At 46.2% G+C, this 20,905-nt stretch overlaps 4 protein-coding genes across 4 annotated transcripts; 1 reads left to right on the top strand and 3 right to left on the bottom strand.

The window, feature by feature from the left end:
- Window positions 1–509: 509 nt before the first annotated feature.
- Window positions 510–2,704, bottom strand: VC83_05398 (uncharacterized protein; the record flags this gene model as incomplete). The annotated part of the gene is made up of 5 exons (XM_024469020.1): window positions 510–698; window positions 1,790–2,032; window positions 2,103–2,304; window positions 2,353–2,366; window positions 2,480–2,704. 5 exons carry the CDS (start codon window positions 2,702–2,704, stop codon window positions 510–512), a joined length of 873 nt encoding a protein of 290 aa, XP_024323382.1.
- An 8,065-nt stretch (window positions 2,705–10,769) lies between these two features.
- On the bottom strand, window positions 10,770–13,620 carry SIP5 (SNF1-interacting protein; the record flags this gene model as incomplete). The annotated part of the gene is made up of 2 exons (XM_024469019.1): window positions 12,645–13,620; window positions 10,770–12,596 (listed from the first exon to the last, which is right to left on the bottom strand). Exons 1-2 carry the CDS (start codon window positions 13,023–13,025, stop codon window positions 10,770–10,772), a joined length of 2,208 nt encoding a protein of 735 aa, XP_024323375.1. The 5' UTR covers window positions 13,026–13,620.
- A 932-nt stretch (window positions 13,621–14,552) lies between these two features.
- On the top strand, window positions 14,553–15,559 carry PAM16 (mitochondrial import inner membrane translocase subunit TIM16; the record flags this gene model as incomplete). Its single annotated transcript, XM_024469018.1, has 2 exons — window positions 14,553–14,654; window positions 14,766–15,559. 2 exons carry the CDS (start codon window positions 14,553–14,555, stop codon window positions 15,183–15,185), a joined length of 522 nt encoding a protein of 173 aa, XP_024323374.1. The 3' UTR covers window positions 15,186–15,559.
- A 1-nt stretch (window position 15,560) lies between these two features.
- On the bottom strand, window positions 15,561–17,939 carry VC83_05395 (uncharacterized protein). Its single transcript, XM_024469017.1, has 3 exons — window positions 17,573–17,939; window positions 16,701–17,509; window positions 15,561–16,649 (listed from the first exon to the last, which is right to left on the bottom strand). Exons 1-3 carry the CDS (start codon window positions 17,640–17,642, stop codon window positions 15,822–15,824), a joined length of 1,707 nt encoding a protein of 568 aa, XP_024323377.1. The 5' UTR covers window positions 17,643–17,939; the 3' UTR covers window positions 15,561–15,821.
- Window positions 17,940–20,905: the final 2,966 nt, after the last annotated feature.

Raw genomic sequence — 20,905 nt, 5'->3', positions numbered from 1 at the left:
GTTTCATCCATATCTGCATTCGTAAACATGCTTACAGCATCAAACTGTCGCACTTCCATGTCGAAGTATGCCATAAGAGCCATCGTAAGTCAGAAAATGTGCGCTGCTAGAGTAGCTGCATAGACCTCATTAAAGTCCGATGAGTGTTGTAAGGCACCTCAGACAACGAGTCAAGCCTTACACTTCACAAAGAAGCCATTTTCATCCATCTTATATGTATACACCCATTTTATAGGCACGAGTTTTGCAAGGTTTGCTTTTTTCCGAGGTGTTAAAATGAACGTGTCGCGTCAAGCGAGATCATGAAACTCAAGGTTCTTCGCCTCTATAATCTCCTGTCTATATTGATGTGTGTTTAACCCTTTCTCCTTGTAGGTGCAAGGGGTAGGTCCCGTTGATGGACTCGTTCTTGTGCTGCGTTAAAAGCCGTGTGAAAAGATGAGACCTTGCGAGAGGTTATCTAGGGTCGCGTGATAGGCTTGCCTTCAGATATTTCCTTCCTGTCATGGTTAATACATGATGCTTAATTCATCAATATCATCATCTTCATCCTCATGTTCCGATTGCAGGATAGGTGAGGATAGGTCGGGTGTAGGCCATGGTGCACTTCCTTTCATAGGAACGCTAACATCGTTCGTACTATCCTGAATAATTATCGTACGATCCTTCTCATGGCTTTGTTCCTTTTGAGGAGTGCCCTGTTCATTTGTACGAAGAGTTGTCTCGGGTCCCTCATTTGTATAGGAATCCGCACGTTGAGTGTTAGGACTATATATGGTGCAGAGTTTCATACAATGATACCAAGTGATTGTACGAACGCATGAAATGCATTTCCGAGTGCCTGTTCATCGTCTGTTTGTAGGGTTCGGACAGTAAGACTAAATCTAGTCCGTATGAGGTTTATGAAGTCGCTAAGAGTGTCGATTAAAGTTTGCTCTTTCTTGTCACTTAGGATCCATAGGTGATTCATTCCGAGGGCATCGCAGCTTATGTGGAATATGTACCCTTCGTATATAGGAATAAGATTGAAGTGGATCTTCTCATATGGTATAGTCGATCAAGTTGTTGGAATCTGTGAGATTATCCGTTGCACTTTTGCAAGTCAACAAGTTTCGCAGTTTTCATCAAATTCCTTATTTGTTATTTCCACCCCCTGAGCTTGTTGTAGCTTTGCGACAGCGTGATGGTTTAGATGCCCCATTCTCTCATGCCATTCTTGTAGCGTTCCCTTAATGTTACGGCTATAGTAACATGATGTCATGGTTACAGGGCCAGGGCCTAGTAACGTGACGTGTGAGTCACAGTGGGAAGCGGGGTAGGCTTCCATGTGACGGGGCTAATGGATAGTTGCAGAAACTAGTGGATATTGGATAGTTGAGCTATCCACGAACTATCCTGAATATCTAGCTATCCGCCAACTATCCAGATTATCCATGAGGCACGACGCCACTATATAAGTAGATAGTATTTCCTTAGATAGGAGCTTCGTGCTCAACTCAATATAGTATTCTTTACAATACTGTAACGTGTTACTTGGAAAGCCTTTGTGTCTAATTCCCTGCCTCCTCTGTCAAGTCAACCTTACACAAGAAACCTCTGTGTCTTCTATCATTTAGAAGTCAGCGTTACACTTAAGGACTCTTGCCTTTCGAGATGAGAATAGGGTTGTGTGAGGTTCGTACGAAGCTCCTGTATGTTCGTACGAAGCCTCTATAGGTTCGTATGAAGCTTGTACTTTTCATACGAAGCTCTCCTCTTTTGTAGGGCTAACTTGTCATATTAAGCCTACTTCTTTCGGGAGATCATTCCTAGTGCTTATAGCAACTTGGATTTTCTTATCCTCCATTTGTCCGAGATCATTTTCCATTTGTACGAAGAATGTAGCATCGATCAGAACGTATCGTAAGACCGTTTGTCCGAAATGTCGCGGTGTATAGCAGAGCACCCCATTCTTATGGTATAGCTCGCGCGTTCGGGAATCCCAATGTATATTCTTTGCGTTCATCTGGTGATGCAATGTTTGTGAGGAATCCTGCAATGTATGCAACATTATGAAGTGTGATTTCCTTCACTCCTCGAGGTTCTGACAGAGTAAGACGAACTTTTCTGTATCCTAGGATCTGACACTCTGCTTTGCCTGCAAGCATCGATCCTTTCTGTTCGACATAGTCGTACATGCATGATAGATCATTACAAATGTGTGTTGTAGACCCACTGTCGAGGATGGTGCTCTTTGCAAGTCCGTATTTTGCGTACTTCTCCTCTTCGTGAGTAAGGTTGGATGATGACTCTAGATCGGAACGCCTACTTTGATAATCAGAATCATATAGATGATTGGCCGAAGCAACATACAGATGTTCCGAGACCTTTGATTGTCCGAGAATTATTTTTGATTGTCCGAGTCGCAGTAGCATCATGAGTCGCGAAACTCATCAGAATCTTCTTAGTAGTCTTCGTACTATGCGCTTTTTTTTCGTACAATCGATGATAGCAAAATTTGCAGGTAGTTGATTCCCTCCTTCGTTTGTACGAGGTCCTTTCCCGTTTGTACGAGGTCCTTTCCCGTTTGTACGAGAAGATTTACCATTCTCTTCTGCCACTCATTGCGAGTTCGTTTGTAGACATGCTCAATGTTGCTCCTTCGGAACACCTTATCGTTGTCCGTAAGCGCTTCTTGTACCTTCTGTAGGATAGCTTCATCCATCTTCCAACTCTGCGGTTGCTAGTCGCCCCTTAGAAGGTTGTGGACGCACTGATATTTTTACTGTTTCTCGGAAAGGCCTAGAATTGGATTCCTGGAGACTGATCGACGATCTGAACGAATCTGGGAGAGCTGGCAGCTTGAATTCTAGGAAGTAAGTCATCTCTGTTCCAATCCTCATGCACTTAATAAAGTCCTGAAAAAGATGTTATTGGAAGTCTGCTCCAAGAATAGATTTGGTATCAGATAGTGAACTGGGAGCAGCTGACGAGGTCGCTGCTTCGTCATTCTGCCTTGGCGAAGAGTTCAGCTCCTGCGCTTCTCCATCCCCTTTCGAACGTTACGATGACGGTGTCTCACCGTCCCCGCTCTAACCAATGCCATATTGCATATTCTAACAATTTATCGTCGATCTCGTAGCCTGAATAAGTTCATGGTTTCTCTGCGTTTTGAAGCACCTTGCTATTTTGAGTTTGTATCATATTGCTTCAGTGACTGACCAAAGGTGCTGTGGAAAGGAAGCACTTAATGGCGTTGAGTATGGTTTTCTTATGTGAAAGTAAAACGGCAAATATTGGTCGTTCAGAGCCGTCGTTATTGTAAGAGAGGCAGAACTGGGGTAAATGGAAATTTACAATTTTAGCAGGCAGCGAATACTGCCGAGGAGCATAATCTGGCGGTCATCCGCGCTAATGCATCGCCTGAGCCGGCTCCGTGCTAATGCAGGCCCGGCTCAGGCTTGCTCAGGTTTGCTCAGCCGGGCTCAGTTACAGATCGGTCTAGCTCACCCAAAGCTCAGGTTAAAGCAGCAACAGCTCAGTCCAAAGACGGAAGTGGAGATTGACCATGTCGAGAGACCGGTAGTAGATATCCTGCTCTAAGATGCCATATTTCGCAACCGTTTTTCATGTTTCAGTGTTTCGTACGAGAGAAAACCACTCTTGAATTATCTTAGGATCTTCGCATTTTGCTCACTTATAATCGTACTTCCGACTAAACTTTGCTTTGATTTCTGTACGACACTTAATGAAGGTGATAGTCTAGTTTATTCTAATAGGGCTCTTGCCTCGTTCGGAAAGTAGAAGGTTTGCCATTTCTTTCACAGCTTAGTGTTGAGGGAAACGGACTTTCCCGCTGGGAAACAGTGGGTTTTTACACCCAAAATAACAGGTTATCCCTGTGGGATCGTCCAACTCCCAGTTTAGTTTACGGGTGAGACAGTGGCGCCATACTACTCGGTGGTTTGTCCACCTACGAGTGAAGCGAGTACTCGGTGTTCCACCCACTCGCTTCGCTCGTAGGTGGCGACAGCAAGTTGTGCGTGCGACAGCAAGATGTGCGACACATAAAACGAAGAAAAAGACGCCTTATATATCAACTATATAACTATATAATTAAAACATAAAATCAATAGAACTACTATCACTATCGCTACTGCCACTATTGCTACTATCACTTTGATCCTTACTATACCGTAAAATGATCACTTTTGATTTCAACCCTTCCTTCTTCCGCTCTGCTACCCGCTTCCTCTCAACCTTACGCTCTTCAATTTCGATTTTACGTGCTTGCGCTTGTAGCTGCTTTACTACTTGGTCCGATTCCCTTGCTGCTCTTGCGTCTGCTTTTGCTTGCAACTTTGCTTTCTTCTCTTCCCGCATTTTCCGTGCATCTGATGCATATAACTGCCCTCCTTTCTGTAGTGATTTCCGTGCCCTTGCCTTTGCTGCCTTCTGCTCTACTGCACGTAGAGTCATAATATCTAGCTCGGTCTTATAGAGCTCTGCCCGGTGTAGAACAACTGTAGTTCCACGTGCAAATGATTGAAACCCTTCTCTTGAAGGCGATGAGAAAGCTTCCTCTGCTCTCTTCTGCCAATGTTCAACCGCTTGCACACTTTGCATAGTTGTTTTCGGTGTTGAGATAATATTATATGAAGCAAATGGCTCATAATCAGGTGTTTGATTCCGAGTCTCTTGTATCTTGTCAATTACAAGTGGAGGATTATATGGATATAGTCCTGTATTTCTCCAACCAGATTGAATTGTACGGACAGTTAGAGATTGCCGTCGGATTTGCGGGAGGTCTGAAAGGAACGTACGTAGCTTATACTCATAGTCGTAGCTACGTACTGCTTGATCAAGTGCCTTTTGATGAAAGTGTTTGCACTGCTTAAAAACCGCTACATCAAGAGGTTGTAATAGATGTGTTGTATGAGCAGGAAGGCAGCAAATAACAATGTTATGCTCTTCTGCTAATGTAAGAAAGCGCTCTGTTTTATGAGAGTCATGGCCGTCAAGTAATAAGAGGCGAGTATCATCTGGTGCCATATGCTCTGCAGATAGTTGGATAAAATGCATAAGGTATTGGATTGCAATGTCGTCGTTTGAATACCCGCTCTCATTTACAATAATGAGAGCATTTGGCTCAAGGTCATCATTGTACCATGAATCCATATGAAGTTTACCAGGGATAATGATAGCTTCTGCAAGTGCAGCACCACTTGCATTTACTGCCTCAATTACAGTAACAGAGAGCCGATTCTCAGGATTATCAACAGTCCACTGCTTTACACCGATTGGTACAATAACAGCCGTAGACTTATAACACCCAATCATATAGCCTGTCTCATCAACATTCCATAAATTATATGGCTTAATGTTATGTTTTGTAATAAGGGCGTTATATGTGAGAAAGAATTCCTCAAACACCTCTTTCTTTTGTGCTTGCTTCCGATGTGTATTTAACGTCTTCGTGTGAATTGTATGAAATTCGGGGTGTGCTTTTAGAAAGCGTTGTAGCCACCGTTGTGATGGTATCGTACGATTAGGTCGTAAGTCTGCAACTGCCCGTAGTATCATAGATCGGTTGGCAGGGACCCCGCGCTCAAGTTGGTCGTATATGAATTGACAGACCGCGGTCTCTTGCGATTGAGATAAGACTCGATTGCTACCTCCGTGGGGTAATTGAGGAGACGTAGTACTCGTAATACGACGTCGGAGTGTCTCACGGTTGACATTGAATTTATTTGCAACCCAAGCAATTGTATATGTACTTGGTTGTTTTAAGAAGAACTGTTGGGCCTCATTAAGGCGAGCAATCATAGTAGGATCGTTATTTTGAGGCATTGTAGATACTACGTTATGAAGAATACTATTATTTTTTCTATATATCAAAATAGCGGTGTACGCACATCTTGCTGTCGCACGCACAACTTGCTGTCGCCACCTACGAGCGAAGCGAGTGGGTGGAACACCGAGTAGGTGGCGAAAGCGAGTTGGGTATGCGAAAGCAAGTTTGAGTATGCCACGTCGCCTCATGAAAACCACTTCAATACTACCAATTCATGAACAATACTACCAATATGCCTCCAACCCATGATTCTGAATATAAATCTCGCATTGCAGAAGCCGTGCAGTTCTTTTTAAAGCCTCCACAAGCCCATACAATCTCCTGGGTCGCTACAAAATTTGACATTAAGTACGAAACTCTACGATGACACATATCGAAGCCGACATCTACAACGCGCAAGCCATATGGAGGACAAAACCGAGTATTGACTTCTGCACAAGCTGCTGCAATTTGCCAATTTATACATGACCAACTCGAGCGTAGTATTCCTGCAAATCGGAGTACGCTACTACAAGCTGTCGCAGACTTGCGACCAGGCAAAGAGCTGCCCTCTCGACGCTGGCTTCAACAGTTCCTTAAAGCCCACCCTGAATTCCACTCTATTCGTACAAAGGCATTAAATACTCAGCGAAAGCAAGCCCAGAATCGGTCAAATTTTGAGGACTTCTTTATGAAGTATAATGCGATTATTACAAAATATAATATCAAGCCATGCAATCTCTGGAACTTTGATGAGACAGGTTACATAATTGGATGCTATCGGTCTACAGATGTAATTGTACCAGTCGGAGTAAAGCAGGTAAGTTAACTCTATTCTAAAGAGTTCAATACTAATGTATAAAGTAGATTGTAGATAATCCTGATAATCGACTCTCTGTTACTGTCATCGAAGCTATAAATGCTGAAGGATATACACTTCCTGAGTGTATTATATTACCAGGAAAGCTTCATATGGAGCCATAGTATGATAATCTTGAGCCTGACGCTCTTGTAATCATTAATGACAGTGGATATACGAATGATGCAGTTGGAATTCAATATCTACACCACTTTATTCAACATTCAGCAGCGTACTCATCATGTAATGAGACTCGACTATTGATAGTTGACGGTCACGATTCACATAAAACTGAGCAGTTTATCACAATAGCAGAAGAATACAATGTTATTCTATGTGCGCTTCCACCTCATACAACACATCTGCTTTAGCCGCTTGATGTTAAAGTTTTCCAACAGTGCAAGCACTTCCATCAAAAGGCTCTTGATAAAGCAGTCCGGAGTTTTGATTATGAGTATAAACTTCGAACATTCCTGTCTGATCTACCACATATTCGCAACCAGTCATTGACTGTAAAGACTATACAGTCAGGGTGGAGGGAAGCTGGACTTTGGCCATACAATCCAGCATTAGTTATTGATAAACTAAAGGATGCTAGGAACGAAACTCCAGAGTATGAAGATCCTATTGCATACAATACTACAATGACACCTAAAACGAGTAGGCAGACAGTACAAGGGGTTGAGCATTGGCAAAGGAAAGCTGAACAGGTTTTTAGCTCTCCATCTCAGCATGGATTTGAAGCTTTTGCACGTGGGGCTACAATGGTTTTACACCGAGCAGAATTGTATAAGACAGAGCTTGATATTGTTGCTCTCCGCACATTTCAACAAAGGGAGGCAAAGGCTCGGGCACGGAAAAGCTTACAGAGTGGTGGTCAACTATATGCTCATGAAGCACGTGCAAAAAGAGAAGAGAAGGAAGCAAAGGCAAGGGCAAAGGCGGATGCGAAAAAGGTACGAGAGTCAGCTCAGGTAGCAAAACAGCTACTAAATATGGCTAAGCGGTCTGCAATTGAATACCGCAAAGCAGAGCGTAAGCGTGTTGCAGACCGTAAAGCAAATGGTTTGAAGTCGCTTGTAGTGGTCTTACAGTATAAGGCATACAAGAGTGGCGACGACGAAGATGAAAATGAGTCGGTACAAAGTTTAGATAGTGAAAATAGCTCTGTTAATTTTATATTGTTCAGGTAGTTATCTATCAATACTACGCTATTACCTCGTTGATTCATATATATGTACATCGTATTGATGCATACCCAAACTCGCTTTCGCATACCCAACTCGCTTTCGCCACCTACGAGCGAAGCGAGTAGGTGGACAAACCACCGAGTATTGGAAGCCACTGATCCAAACCCAGCTGAAGCCCGGAAAGCTCAGCTCATCAGGGTTTTGGGGGTTTCCCCCAGGGCTACAAATAGCGTACGTAGGCCCGTAGATTAGGTAGTAATTCAATTTGATCTAACGTGGTTTATCAGTACGTCGGACATATCAGTACCTCGGACACTTTTCATTGGCATTCTACTTTGAATATCAATAAATCAACCATAACATATTAAATTAACTATAACTAAGCGGAATCAGATGAACTAGACATATCTAGCTTCTTGACAAGTTCGCGCATTATGACCAGCTTTTCCACAGATCCCACAGCATCGCCTAGACGGTTGCCCCTCCTTGCGACTACCCCCAACCGCACGTACGTCGCGTCGTACCTGCTCATCCACATCCTTCTGTGCAATAATAGCCTGTGCATCCTCTACTATAAGTGCACCTCCTTCACGGACACGAGCCTTTTTAGCCCTGCGGCGTTTGCTAAGGGCTTCGTTGGCTGCTCGAAGGGTACGTACCTCAGCAGACAGAAGGGTGTTCTCATGTGCTAGTCGCTCCGTACCCTTTGCCAATGCAATAACTGTCCCGAAGAGTGGAGTTGGCGAGCTTCCTTGGTGACGGGCAATTTGATTTCGAACGAGGGTTGTTTGTGAAAGAGCTTCAGTTGGGTTGGAAGGGGTCTGGGAGACCCAAGGGTTGGTGTTGGCAGTAGAGGGTCTAGAGGGAGTTGGAGTCCGTAACCTCACGTCAAGCTTTGAAAGCACTGCTTGCGGGTCGAAAGGCACTAAGCCAGCTCCGCGGAACCCGGACTGGGCGTTTTGGGCTGTCATGGATTCCAGATATGCTGCTCTAAAGGTGAGAAAGAACTCAACCTTGGTAATGTGGTTGATATGAGCCTTATAATGAAGGTCTCAATCTGCTGACCATATGCCCGCTTCAACACACTAAAGCACCCGACATTAAGTGGCTGAGTTAAATGAGACGAGTGGGGAGGTAGTCCAAGAGTTATAATGTTGTGTGCCTTGCAGTACTCTTGGAACTCGGCCGATTCATGACTCTCGTGCCCGTCTAACACCAGCATTCGATATGGACCCCTTGCACGAACAGCAGTATGTTTGTCAAAGTGTTTCAACCATTCTAGACCCGTCTCATTGTTTGTCCATCCATTGCTTGTCGGTTTAACAACCCAGTTGTGTGGAAGGCCGCCGTCTGTATACCAATTTGCAAGATGATTCTTGCCTTTAACTACCAAAAATGGAGGAATACTCCAGCCGTCACTGTTGATAGAAGCAATCGCTGTAGCCCATTCCCGATTCCCTGGCTGAACTGCCTTACCTCTGCCAAGTCGATCTGCACGGGTAACAACCATTGCAGGGCAAATCACACCCATCATAAACCCAGTTTCGTCAAAGTTATAGAAGTCGCAGTCCAAAACACCATATTTTGCCCTCATATTTTCCACTAGTCGAAACCACGCGCCAATTAGTTCAGGATCTTTGCACAAGGCCCTTTGGAAGTCGTAAACGCGATTAAAACGCATCTTTAATTCTGGACGTCGTTGTACAAATCGGTGGGCCCAGAGCTTCCCGACGCGCCTCCCTCCACGCGATTCGAGTATAAAATTTGCCATATCTTCTACACCAGCAAGCCGGGGTGCAAATCCTCTTGAATCCATATCAAGTATATTCCGAATAACCACCTCCTCTTCTAGTATAGTTAATTTCATCATTGCAGGCCGGCGTTCGTAGACAGTAGTTCGGCCGTTCATTCTGTCGCAGAGTGTAGAATGAGGTACTTCATAGAGCTTAGCAGCCTTCCGACGACTTAGATTTTTTGATGTTCGGATAGCCTCGATAGCTAGAATGATTTTTGCTTCTTGGGTAATCACTGACATAATAAAAGGTGGAAAAAACGCGTTGTGAAGTTAGAGGGTAGGAAAAAGTGTCCGAGGTACTGATATGTCCGACATACTGATAAACCACGTTATATACTGTATTTACCGTGTTCTACTGTGAAGCTTCTGCTCCGTTACCCGCAAGGAATCAATTACGGTGGTTGGGGATTACCATACAAATCCGTTTGTAATTCCCACTTTCCGCAATCACCTCTAACACTTAGGGTCGGGGTGGAAATCCACGTGAATCTAAGTCGAGAATGTATTAAATGAGAGCTGACTCTTCGTATTAAGTCAACTTACGTGAGTTAGGAGTAGAGTCGCGTCGAGAAGTCATACCGTTCATTCTGTTGCTTAGGGTCTTACGTGGCACGTCCTACGATAATGCAGCAGCTCGGACAGTCTTAAATTGACGTTCCTTTAGTGCCTGAATAGCTAATAGTATTCTACCCTCTTTATTAGAGGATTGGGGTTGTGCTGATTGCGGTATGTTGTCTGTAGTCAAAGTTGACGTGTTTTGGTGTTTTTGGGCAACTCGCCCGTGTGGGCAACTCGCTCGTGAAATACATTATAAAGTTGTTAATTACTAAAAAGGACGTAAATAGTGGCTATAGAAAATGAAGAAGTTGCGATTTTGGTTAATTTACTATGTAAAATGTCGTGAACGCATATCGCGAACGCATATCGCTTACCACCACGATTATACTGTGGCTTAGCGTTTTGAAAGATTGCAGATCGACATGTGCGCCGCGATTGCGTACGAAGCACATGTCTTGGCAATTTAAGCATTCTCTAGCATATTATGGTACAGTGTGAACAACTTATATTAAGTTGAGATGCCTAGTTCTAGCCAAGTAGGATAAGCCTAAAATTCTATAGCACGTAGGCTACAGAGGATGATGATCCTGGAAAATCGCCCTTGATGGAACTACGGACGGACTCAACAATTGAGGACGGGGGTGAGGACGCGTTCGACATTTGCCTCAAGTGAGACGGCCTTTCTGGCGCTGTCGTAGTTGGAGAATGTGGAGGGAACTCGTGAGTTAGAAGCTCTGGGGTCGGTTCCTCAACATGATGTCGGAATGTGGGTGCTCCAGTTGGGAGTGTAGCAGGGACAGCAGTTGGGGCTTCATCACTATGGGATGGGTTATCCGATGATGATGATGTCGACGGCGCCACTGCTCCCCTGTCCACATCCTTCCCCTTATCGTTCTTGTTCGCAGCGGCCTCTATCGCAATAGCAGAGCTTCCGCTGTTTCCCCGCCTCCGCCCCACGCCAGGAAGAACCAGGCTCAATGCGCTCCCACTTATACTGGTAGCACCGCTACCGTATACTCCTTTCTTAGCAGCCTTTTCTGCTTTCTTCTCTGCCTTCTCTCTCTTCTTAGCCTCCTTCTTTGCATCCTTCTTTGCATCCTTCTTTGCATCCTTCTCGTCCTTTCGCTTGCGCTCCTCTTCTGCGACCAGGCTCTGACGAATAGCTTCCATCATCATCATCTCCTCCAGGTCCTCCACCCGTGACCTCCTGCGCCTCGAGCCAGGGTCGGCCTGCGCCTCACGCCTCTGGGCCTGTTGCTCCGCTAACGTCGAGAAGGCAGCCAATCGAGCTGCAGCGTCAGGCCCCTGCTCGGTTGGGGTACCCGCGCTACTATCCACTGGACTACCACGGTTACGAAAGCGGCTTGAAAATCCAAAGCTCCTGCTTTCTGAACCCCCACTTCCCATCATATAAGCAGCTGTATGAAGAGCGGTAGCCGCGGCCGATCTCCGCGCAACGTGATTCCTGGCATTTGCCAGCTTAGTTGCCCAGTCTGGCCTTACTTTGTCGGTAGTAATGACTGTGGCATCGCTAGCTGATACCGAGGTCGTCCTTCGTCGTCCAGCGATTGGTTTAAGTGAAGGGCTGACTGCGGAATTTAAAGACGATGATGATGACATTGCAGAGCCATAGCTTGTTGGCCCTAAGTTTGCATATGTCAAACCCCGCCTGAACGGGGGAGCTTCGTATGTTACCCCAAATTCTGCTTGTTGGCAATAAGGGCAATTAGCAGGTTCCGAAACCAAGGTCTCTGGGTTCTCTTGCGAAGGATTTGAGGGATCGTTATGCTCGTGCTCCGGAGGATGAGGGTCGGGCCGCTTAATCTGTACGAAGCACTCGGAGCAGATGGGCTGGTCGCAGCACCGGGTTTTGTTTAGGTATGGTGGATAGTATATGAAGCAGATCGGGCACTCTGTAGCGTCTTTGTATAGAAATGCTTCCATACGCAAGCCGTTAACGTAAGGATCGACGGGAAGTTGAACCTCACGAGGAATTATGTCGCTTTGAGGTGGGTTTTTCGACGTTAAGGATGCAAGAGTCTTCGACCGTGGGCGAAATGGTGATGACGCTTGCAGATGAACCGGTTGGTTGGGGAGTGGAGATGACGGTGAAGCCGGGAAAGCCGAGTTTGCTGGTGACAGATGGGAGGAGTTATCTGAGGCGTATGAATCGGATCTTCCCGCGATAGGTACGGTGAGGTTACTTATGTTGTTGGTCGAAGCACGAGGTGATTCTACGGTTGGAGGTCTCTCGAGCTCCAGAGGTATTTCATCCGCAGCTGGTATAGGAAGGCCCTTTGCGGCGGCACCGAGCTGATGCTCGGTCCATTCGTGGTGGAAGTCGTTGAGGCCGTACCAAAATGGTGCTATGCGTCGCTCAATCTATAAGGGTCAGCAATTGAAGTTGCATGTTGTATGTGGACAGCCTACCATAAATTGCCTCACAACCGGTTTGCTGAAGTCCTCAGTGCCGGTATAAACTCCTTGCGTGACCAAGTATCCCCCGTCGACATGCTCTTCCTTCATGCTCCTCGTACGCTCCTTCTCCCTTGCCACCCTTTCCTTTTCTAACCTCCTTGCCTCTCTTTCCTGCTTTGATTCCCTGCGCACCTCCGGTCCATCGACGGGGTGTAAGGTCGACCCTATGCCCAAGAATGATAGATCATGGCGGCTTCCCCGACCGCTGCGTGCGGAATACGGGTTTGTCGATGGGTTCGCTGATCCCGCTTGTGATGAACTCGCATCCTGATGGCGACTGTGGTATCCAACAGCAGAGGAAGGTCTCTGCTCCTTTGTTGCGCTGTTCCCCATGGAGGATGTACAGCTGCGGGGACCACCTCGCGACGGGGAAGTTGGTCAAGCAGTCAGTGTGTATGGGATGTCGTGAGACGGTATGGGATTGCAAGTTGGGTGCGTGAGTAAGTGAATGGAGTAGTAGTGAGTGATTAGTGGGCTGCATTCGCTTGATCTTATCCGTACGGAAATCCGGTTGGCGGTGGTGGTGGTGGTGGAGGGAGGTACTTGGTGCAATCCAGTACAGTCAGTAAACAGTTAAAGTGCCGTCAGGTAATCTCGAATCAATAAAGTCAATAAAGCAACTTTCCAATACTTTCCCATTACTGACTGCGGAAGAGGGTCCTCGGTACTTACAGTGCAGTACAGTACTATAACTTCTCAGTAAGTTAAGTAAGTTAGAGTACATATAAAACCCCACCTGCCAGCGCAAGTGAATGGGGTATTTTGTCCCGCGCGCGTGTCGCAAGTGTGGACAGAAGTGGGTGGATAAGTTACGGATAATCTTAACTCATTTTCAAGTTGAGAAGAAGATTTTCGTGCTTCAAGGGATTTTTCTTCCCGTTGCGTCGACTATATAGTCTATAACGTACCAAAGAAAGAATCTTCTTGGTTACAAATACAAATAAGGGCAACACACCAAAAGCGAAAAGTCTCCGCTCTCTTGGTAGTCTTGTCACGAGCAGCATCACGTGTAGATTACGATCACGTGTGCTACGGTGCCAGCCTAACCTTGAGAAATTCATGCCATGAACTCATTCTGATTCATCACATGTACAGGCGCATACGTGAACGAGCCAACTCTTTCTCCAAGGACGTCGACTTCTCAAAGCCAACAGCTACCTAGGTATATTGCCAGGCCATATTAGCCAGAAGATGCGGGATTAGCTCACTCTGCACAATTTATACTCGAAACATGCGAGGCTGCATTCCTTTAATAGATATCATATGGCTGAACCATGCATAATTACGAGCATTTCAGCCTCCAATTTGCAGGGGTCGCATTTCGATATCTTGTAAATATCTCTCACAATGAGGTATTTGTTGCTACTTTCGTCGCTCACTATGACGTCCCATCTTGCATCTCCCGTCTCTCATATCGTGCAATTGCTGCTGTTGTTGACCCAACCACACGTGCTGTCCAAGTGTCTAAAGAGGGATGTGGATTCACACCTACTATGAGTAAAATAAAATATCTCAATCGCTAGGAGCTATAACTGCGAGGAGAAGCTCCGCTCGTTGAAATCGATAATATAACTTCTGAGCTGTGGAGAATCCGTCTCAAAAGACTTTTGGGTCCACCAGTATAAAATTACTCATGATTTTTTTAAATCATACACAGAAAATTCCCAGAAATTAAAATACTACATATGGCAATCATAAATAATATATCGATAACAAATATTAAATAAATCTTTAACAGATAGACAAACACTCTACATTTAAGACTTGTTAGGCTCATTGGCGGTTCAACAATGGCGAGGCCCGCCGCGCCAAGCCGGAGTCGATCCCTTTTTCACGGCGGCAAATTCCGTGCCGAGCAAAATGTTCCTGGAGATCTTTAACTCCGACCTCGCTCACCAGGCCCTCACGCACCCTCCCACGCATCCAGGACCGCCATTCCTGCGCCCCTACATCCTCACCATGGTAAGCCTTACATCTCCCCTTGTCCCTCCTCCCTCCTCCAAATCCCACTCACAAACCGCACCCCTTTCCCCTTCCCCCCCGAGCTCCTCGCTAACCACCCGATCCCAACAGGCGCATCGCATAATCACCCAAGTCGTGATAACCGGCACACGCGTTCTTGGCCGCGCCTTCACCGAAGCCTACAAGCAAGCCGCCGCCTCCTCGCAATACCAAAAAGCGCAAGCCAAGGCGAACGGCGGCGCTGTCGGGGCAGGGTACGCGCACTCCGGGCTGACGCTCGAAGAGGCATGCAAGATCCTCAACGTCAAGCCGCCCAAGGGCGGCAAGACGGATATGGAGGACGTGATGGCTCGATTTAGGAAGCTGTTTGATGTCAATGATCCGAAGAAGGGAGGTAGTTTTTATCTACAGAGTAAAGTGCTCAGGGCGAGGGAGAGGATTGAGAGTGAGGCGAGGAAGGCGGAGGAGGCGGAGAGTAGGGAGGAGGAGCTGAAGAAGGGGTGGAAACCGAAGGTATTCAAGGATAGGTAGTTGTGTGGTTGGCCGGCGTTAACGCTGAATAGAGCTGAGAATCGTGAATTACTGCTCTTTTGCGGCGGCGGGCAAAGAAGGGGGCAGGGAGGAAATCGACGCCTTACGAAGACGATAATTGAGGATGGATCGGTCACCATCGCCACGCCCACTTTCCGGCTGCGAGAGCAACAGCAAATCTTCACTCTGTATTGGACATAGCAACGGCGTTTTGGGTTTTGGTGTACGCGAGAGAGAGAGGGAGAGATGTATGTTGAGCTTGTAAATGTACGATATATTAAGATGGGGAGCATTGGGGGGGCTTTTAGAACGTTGAAAATTACGGGCACAAAGTTAAATTAAATGTAAGAACAAGTTTTGATTCATGCAAAAAATCACCTAAAGACAACTATACTCTGATCTGTGACCCTTTCACCTCGAAAACCAGCAAATGTACCCTCCTATTTATGGCACACACCAGTTACATCCTGGGAAACGCCAAACATGCATGCAATATTAAAATTGGAGTCCGAAGAGTAGTATGGGTGACAGAGATACCCAATCAACGAAGAGTGAGTAGAGGCACCCAAGCGACGAAGAATGATTCCAGAGTAAAATGACGAAGTCGAAAATGTGCGTGTATTTAGTATGCGCAGCTTATATATCAGCCGGCGCAGTGAGGATCGAGAACTGTCCACCAGCACCAGCGAAGTTCAGCTTCTTGCCGCGAACAGCAGTGTTGTCGATGTGAGTTGCGATATCCACATCATCATCGCTTCCCTGACCAGTCTGGTAATTGGCACTGAAGCCCCAGCTGTAAGCCTTGCCCTCAGTGTCGACAGCGAAAGAGTTGTCACCGCCAGCAGCAACAGTAGCAGCCTTGATACCTGGAACGACAACTGGAACTGTAACCATGCGAGGGTTCTCGCGCTCATCAAAGGTGATGTGCTCTTTGGGGACCTTGGAGATATCAACACCAAGCTGACCTCCATCGGAACGGCCCCATGCGAGAAGCTCGCCCTTATCGGTGCAAGCAATTGAGTGGTGACCTCCGCCAGTGATCTCCTTGATGTTGTAGGGCTTGAGCTCAGTGACGACGGTTGGTTTCGGGATCACTGCATTGTCCTCACCAGCACCCTCGACAATGCCACACTCGCCAAAGTTGTTGAGGCCCCAAGCCCAGACGCGGCCATCCTTGCTGACGGCGAAGCTGTGGTATGCGCCGGTAGCAACCTGTTCAATCCTGCCACGAGGAAGGCCGAATTCACGGGGAATGAGGCCACCGGTACGTGTGCGCTCCACGACTCTGCGACCAAGCTGGTTCTGCTGGCCACTGCCCCAGGCCCAAACGTTGTTCTTGGCATCGAGAGCAAGGATGTGGTTGGCGCCGGCGGACAGGGTGGTGATCTTCTTCAGCTCCGGGATCTTCATCGGGGTGTTTTGCACCATGATCTCTGGAGTGAACCCGAGAATGCCGTCGTTGCTCTAACAAATAGTTAGTAACTGATACAAATAGCGCCAGGATAGGATACTCACTCTAAACGTGCCCCATCCCCAGACAGAGCCATCGGCAGTCACGACGAACGTAGCGCTATCACTTGCGCAAACTTGAGTGAACACGATGCCCTCTGGGAAATGCTTGGGGTCAACGGCTGCAGGTGTGCTTTCGCGTGGGTTCATGGCATCCTCGTCGTCAGACTCTGAGCCGCTATCGATTCCATCGTCCATGTCCTTGAGACCGCCTTCCCACTTCGTGTCGCGGCCCAGTGCACCCTGGTCATTGACACCCCAAGTGAGGATCTTGTTGTCGTGGGTCAAGGCAGCGCAGTGCATGCCTCCAACCGAAATCTGAACGACGCCGACCTTCGAGGCGGACAGGTTCTCATTGAGACGGGGACGCTTGACATCAATCGGCTTCTTGTTGTCGATTGTTTTGTTGCCAAGGCCAAGCTCGCCAGAAGTGCCTTCACCGAAGACGTAAACATCCAATTTCTGAGTGGGAGCCTTGTTGATGGTAGGGCCGAACTTGACGACCTTTGGTGCTGGCGCTGGAGCTGGCTTTGGGGCCGCCTTTGGCTTTGGTGCCCTTTTGGCCTTTGGAGCAACCTTGGGCTCAGCAGCAGCTTCATCCTCGGAGGCCTCTTCTTCTTCAGATGACTCCTCTTCCTCGACCTTCTTGGGCTCGGCTTTCTTTGATTTGGCAGCCGCCTTCTTTGGCTTGGCAGCCTCGGTCTTTTTCTCCGCAACCGCCTTCTTGACGGGCTTCTTCTCGACGGCGGCCTTCTTGGCGACAGTCGCCTTCTTCAATTCGGCCGCCTTCGGCACGGCGATCTTGCGGGCTGCGGCTGTTTGGGGTCAGTGCAATCCAAAGCTCCATGTTGGAAAGGTCAAGAAGGATAAAAGCTTACGAGTAGCCCTGGTCTTCTTCGAAGCGGTCTCTTCACCGACCAGCGCAGCTGCTTTGCGCTTTGGTGCCATCCTGGTGCCAGGACTAAAGAGTCAATGGATTGTTCTGATGTATGTAGTTGAATAGATCCGAGGTGCGATTCTCGAAAGCGCCAGAAATTGCGACGCGTGCGGCGAACAGAAAAGGAGTTAACACAAGGGTGAAATAAAGGTAAATAGCGAATTATGAAGAGCGGAAGTGGATATTGCAGTGTGCAATGGGAAAGAGTATGAATCCGCTCAAAGAGGTTGTTGAAAAAAATTCCAGTACGCCGGCTCACAACAAAGAAGCCCTCGATGTTTATAGCCTCGCGCGCGCAATAATGAAATAATATTGGAGACGGAGTGGACGGCACGTACCCGTTTTTGTGGTCAGCGATGGTACCTGCAGGGGCTGCCTTTCTGGCTCGCAAAGAGTAACCCATCTCGAAATGGGGGTTCTGATTGGTCAGGGGGAAAAGGTTGGTTTTCTTTGATGAGTCAGCAGTGATTTCGAGACCCGTTTGAGAAGATGATATTCACCAGAGAGTGAGTGATTGATTAAGTCGAGTCGAGAGGTTTTTAAAAAGAACAAAATTGTGGAAATAAGTGTAAAGGAAGAAAAGTAGAAGGAAGGAAGGAACGAAAAGTATTTTCTTCATGGTTTCTCTTGCCAGTTTGAGCTCGAGACATTGAAGCTATTGTGAGATCCTCGATAGCATGGCTGCATCACGGGCACAATGGGAAATCCACAAGCTAAGACAAACTAAGCTCTAACAATAGGAGTTCATTCACATTGTCGTCAACCCTGAATTATTCTACAATAGAACCTCTACACACAACAAGAATACCATTGGGGCTTGTAAAATAATACAGTGTTCGGCAGATACTACCCAGGTAGTATCTGGGTCCTCGCCAGGTAAGGTAAGTATCTGAGCGACTTTGCTCAGGTAAGGTAGGTATTTACAGATACTTTAGCAGGTAGTTGAGCCTCAATTCCGTATACAAAAATGACGCTTTTGATATTTGAAATAGATAATGATATGTAACTAGAATATGTAACTAGAAAAGTGAAACTCGTGACAAATATAATAATAAAATAGACAGCCCCTATTCCTATTCTTCTGCCTCATCATCTGCATCATCACCGTCGCTGTCGGCATCTGGTAAATAACCCCAATTCCGTAAGCAAAGCAGATATCTAATTGTCGATGGCGACAATCTATTCCTTTTCTTAGTAATGATATCGCTACCATTGCTAAATACCCGTTCTGATGGTGCTGATGTCGCAGGAATTGCAAGATGGTCTCGAGCAACTTGAGCAATTATTGGATATTGATATTGCTTTGCAGACCAATATTTGAGAATATCAGTATGCTCACCAGGCCGTGGTTCAAGCATCCATCGTTTCCATTCTGGTTCTTCAAATGATATACCCTCTGATGCAAATAAATCTTCATCAGAATCTGGTTCTTGCACTCTAGTATTTGCATTTCCTAATGCATCTGCAAGAGCTGTTTCACGTTCAATACGCTCTGTATCCAGATGATATTGCCGTGTCTTATATGTTCTACAAACATCTTCAAACTGTGCTCTTGCCCGTGTGATTCGTACATGATCTGTACTATCTGGATATATCTTTTTAAACACTGTATGGTTCATCCGTGGATCGCAAATTGTAGCTACAGCTGAGTGCTTACATTGCTGATTTGTTGCAAGAGTATAATACGCGTGAAGCTTTTGATAAGCTACTGTGCATGCAATACCAATTGCTGAGTGCTCGCCAACTTCTTGTTGCATCTTCTTAACTTTATTTATCATTTTAAGATAAAGTGGAATAGCAAAGTTAAGTGACGGATATGTATCACTTTGTAGCCATCTTGATGGTTTGAGAAATATTAAGAACAGTCGTTCAAGATCTTTAATAACAGCCCAATCTCCTGTAGTTAATGCAATATCTTTCATACTAATATCAAGCTGTTGTGTTATGCATACTGCTGTGATTGGTATTTGGAGTTTTAATGCTGTATCAAGCATACGATGTGTTGAATTCCATCGTACTGGCATATCAAGTGATAGTTGCTGTGGTTTTAAACCTATAGCTTTGACTTGTCGTTGTAAAGCATCCTTCCATGCTCGTCGATTACGAAAGACATAGATATGTCTTCGTAGCTTTGCAAGAGCATTCATGACTTCCACATGACTATCTCTACTAAATGGAATCCGAGCTGCACCTTGCTCACACCGGTATGTCTCTGTCTCTACATCTGGTTCTGCTTTTAAACTCGTAAGAGCGGCTTGAACTGCGAGATTTATGATATGTGCAATACACCGGACATCGCCTTCTTTGACAGTAAATGTCCAAGGTTGTTGAGTTGATGTTTGGGCGTTGCTAGCCAATTTCTCATATTCTGAGAGCATCACAGTATTTGATGATGCGTTGTCTCGGGTGCATGTAAAGATAGCGCCTGTAATAGCTATACTATCTGTTACAGCTGCTAATTGCTGAGCTAAGTATTCACCGCTATGAATAGGCTCTTGAAGATGTATCACATCAAGCAATTTTGATTTCTGCTGCCATTTATCATTAATCCAATGAGCGGTAACAGCAGCATACTCTGTATAGTTCCGTGCAGACCATGCATCTGTCGTTATGGATATCCGGCCTCCATGTATAATATGAGAATGGAGTTCAAGCTGTAGTATGCCTCGGTGATATGAGAATTGGCGTTGTAGTTCTCGGTGCAATGTTCTTGACGAAAGTGATAACACAGATGGACTTAAGAACCGTACTAATTGACGATATGAATAGCTTTCGATAATGCGTAAAGACAGGTTATTAGATACTATAAACGATAGCACTAACTCTCTATATTTGGCTGGATTGTTTGTTGGTCTTGATTCATGGGTCGCTGGTCTCCGAGGCTCAAAAAATGATGATGTGCTGCTAGATTGACTTGAAGGCGCTGTATTCTTGTGTTTAAGAGCATCATAGATTCCTTTATGCTTAAGACTATAGTGTTTCCAAAGATTGCCAGTTGAAGCAGCAGCTTGAGCATGGGTTTGAGCTGCGGGCGAGTATCCGCAATTAGGCTGCATACAGCATACTTTGATAGTTGGCGGGTTGCTCTCAAGTAGTATTCTTGAATATAGTTCCTTCGTGAACAGCAGCGACTGCGTTGGCGGTAGCATTTGGCTAGGCGGGTGTAGACGGACAGGAATTGGATTTGATTGCTGAAAAGGGGTAAAAAGCCCTGGTAGGGCTGGCTCATCGTGAGGATTATAGCCATCAAGGTCCGTCGGCACGTCTGACAACG

This window comes from Pseudogymnoascus destructans (genome assembly GCF_001641265.1).
Source record: "Pseudogymnoascus destructans isolate 20631-21 unplaced genomic scaffold scaffold_13, whole genome shotgun sequence".
Classification (NCBI taxonomy): Eukaryota; Fungi; Ascomycota; class Leotiomycetes; order Thelebolales; family Thelebolaceae; genus Pseudogymnoascus; species Pseudogymnoascus destructans.
Note: the sequence above shows the minus strand (reverse complement) of the source record. Positions and strands in the feature narration are given on the sequence as shown.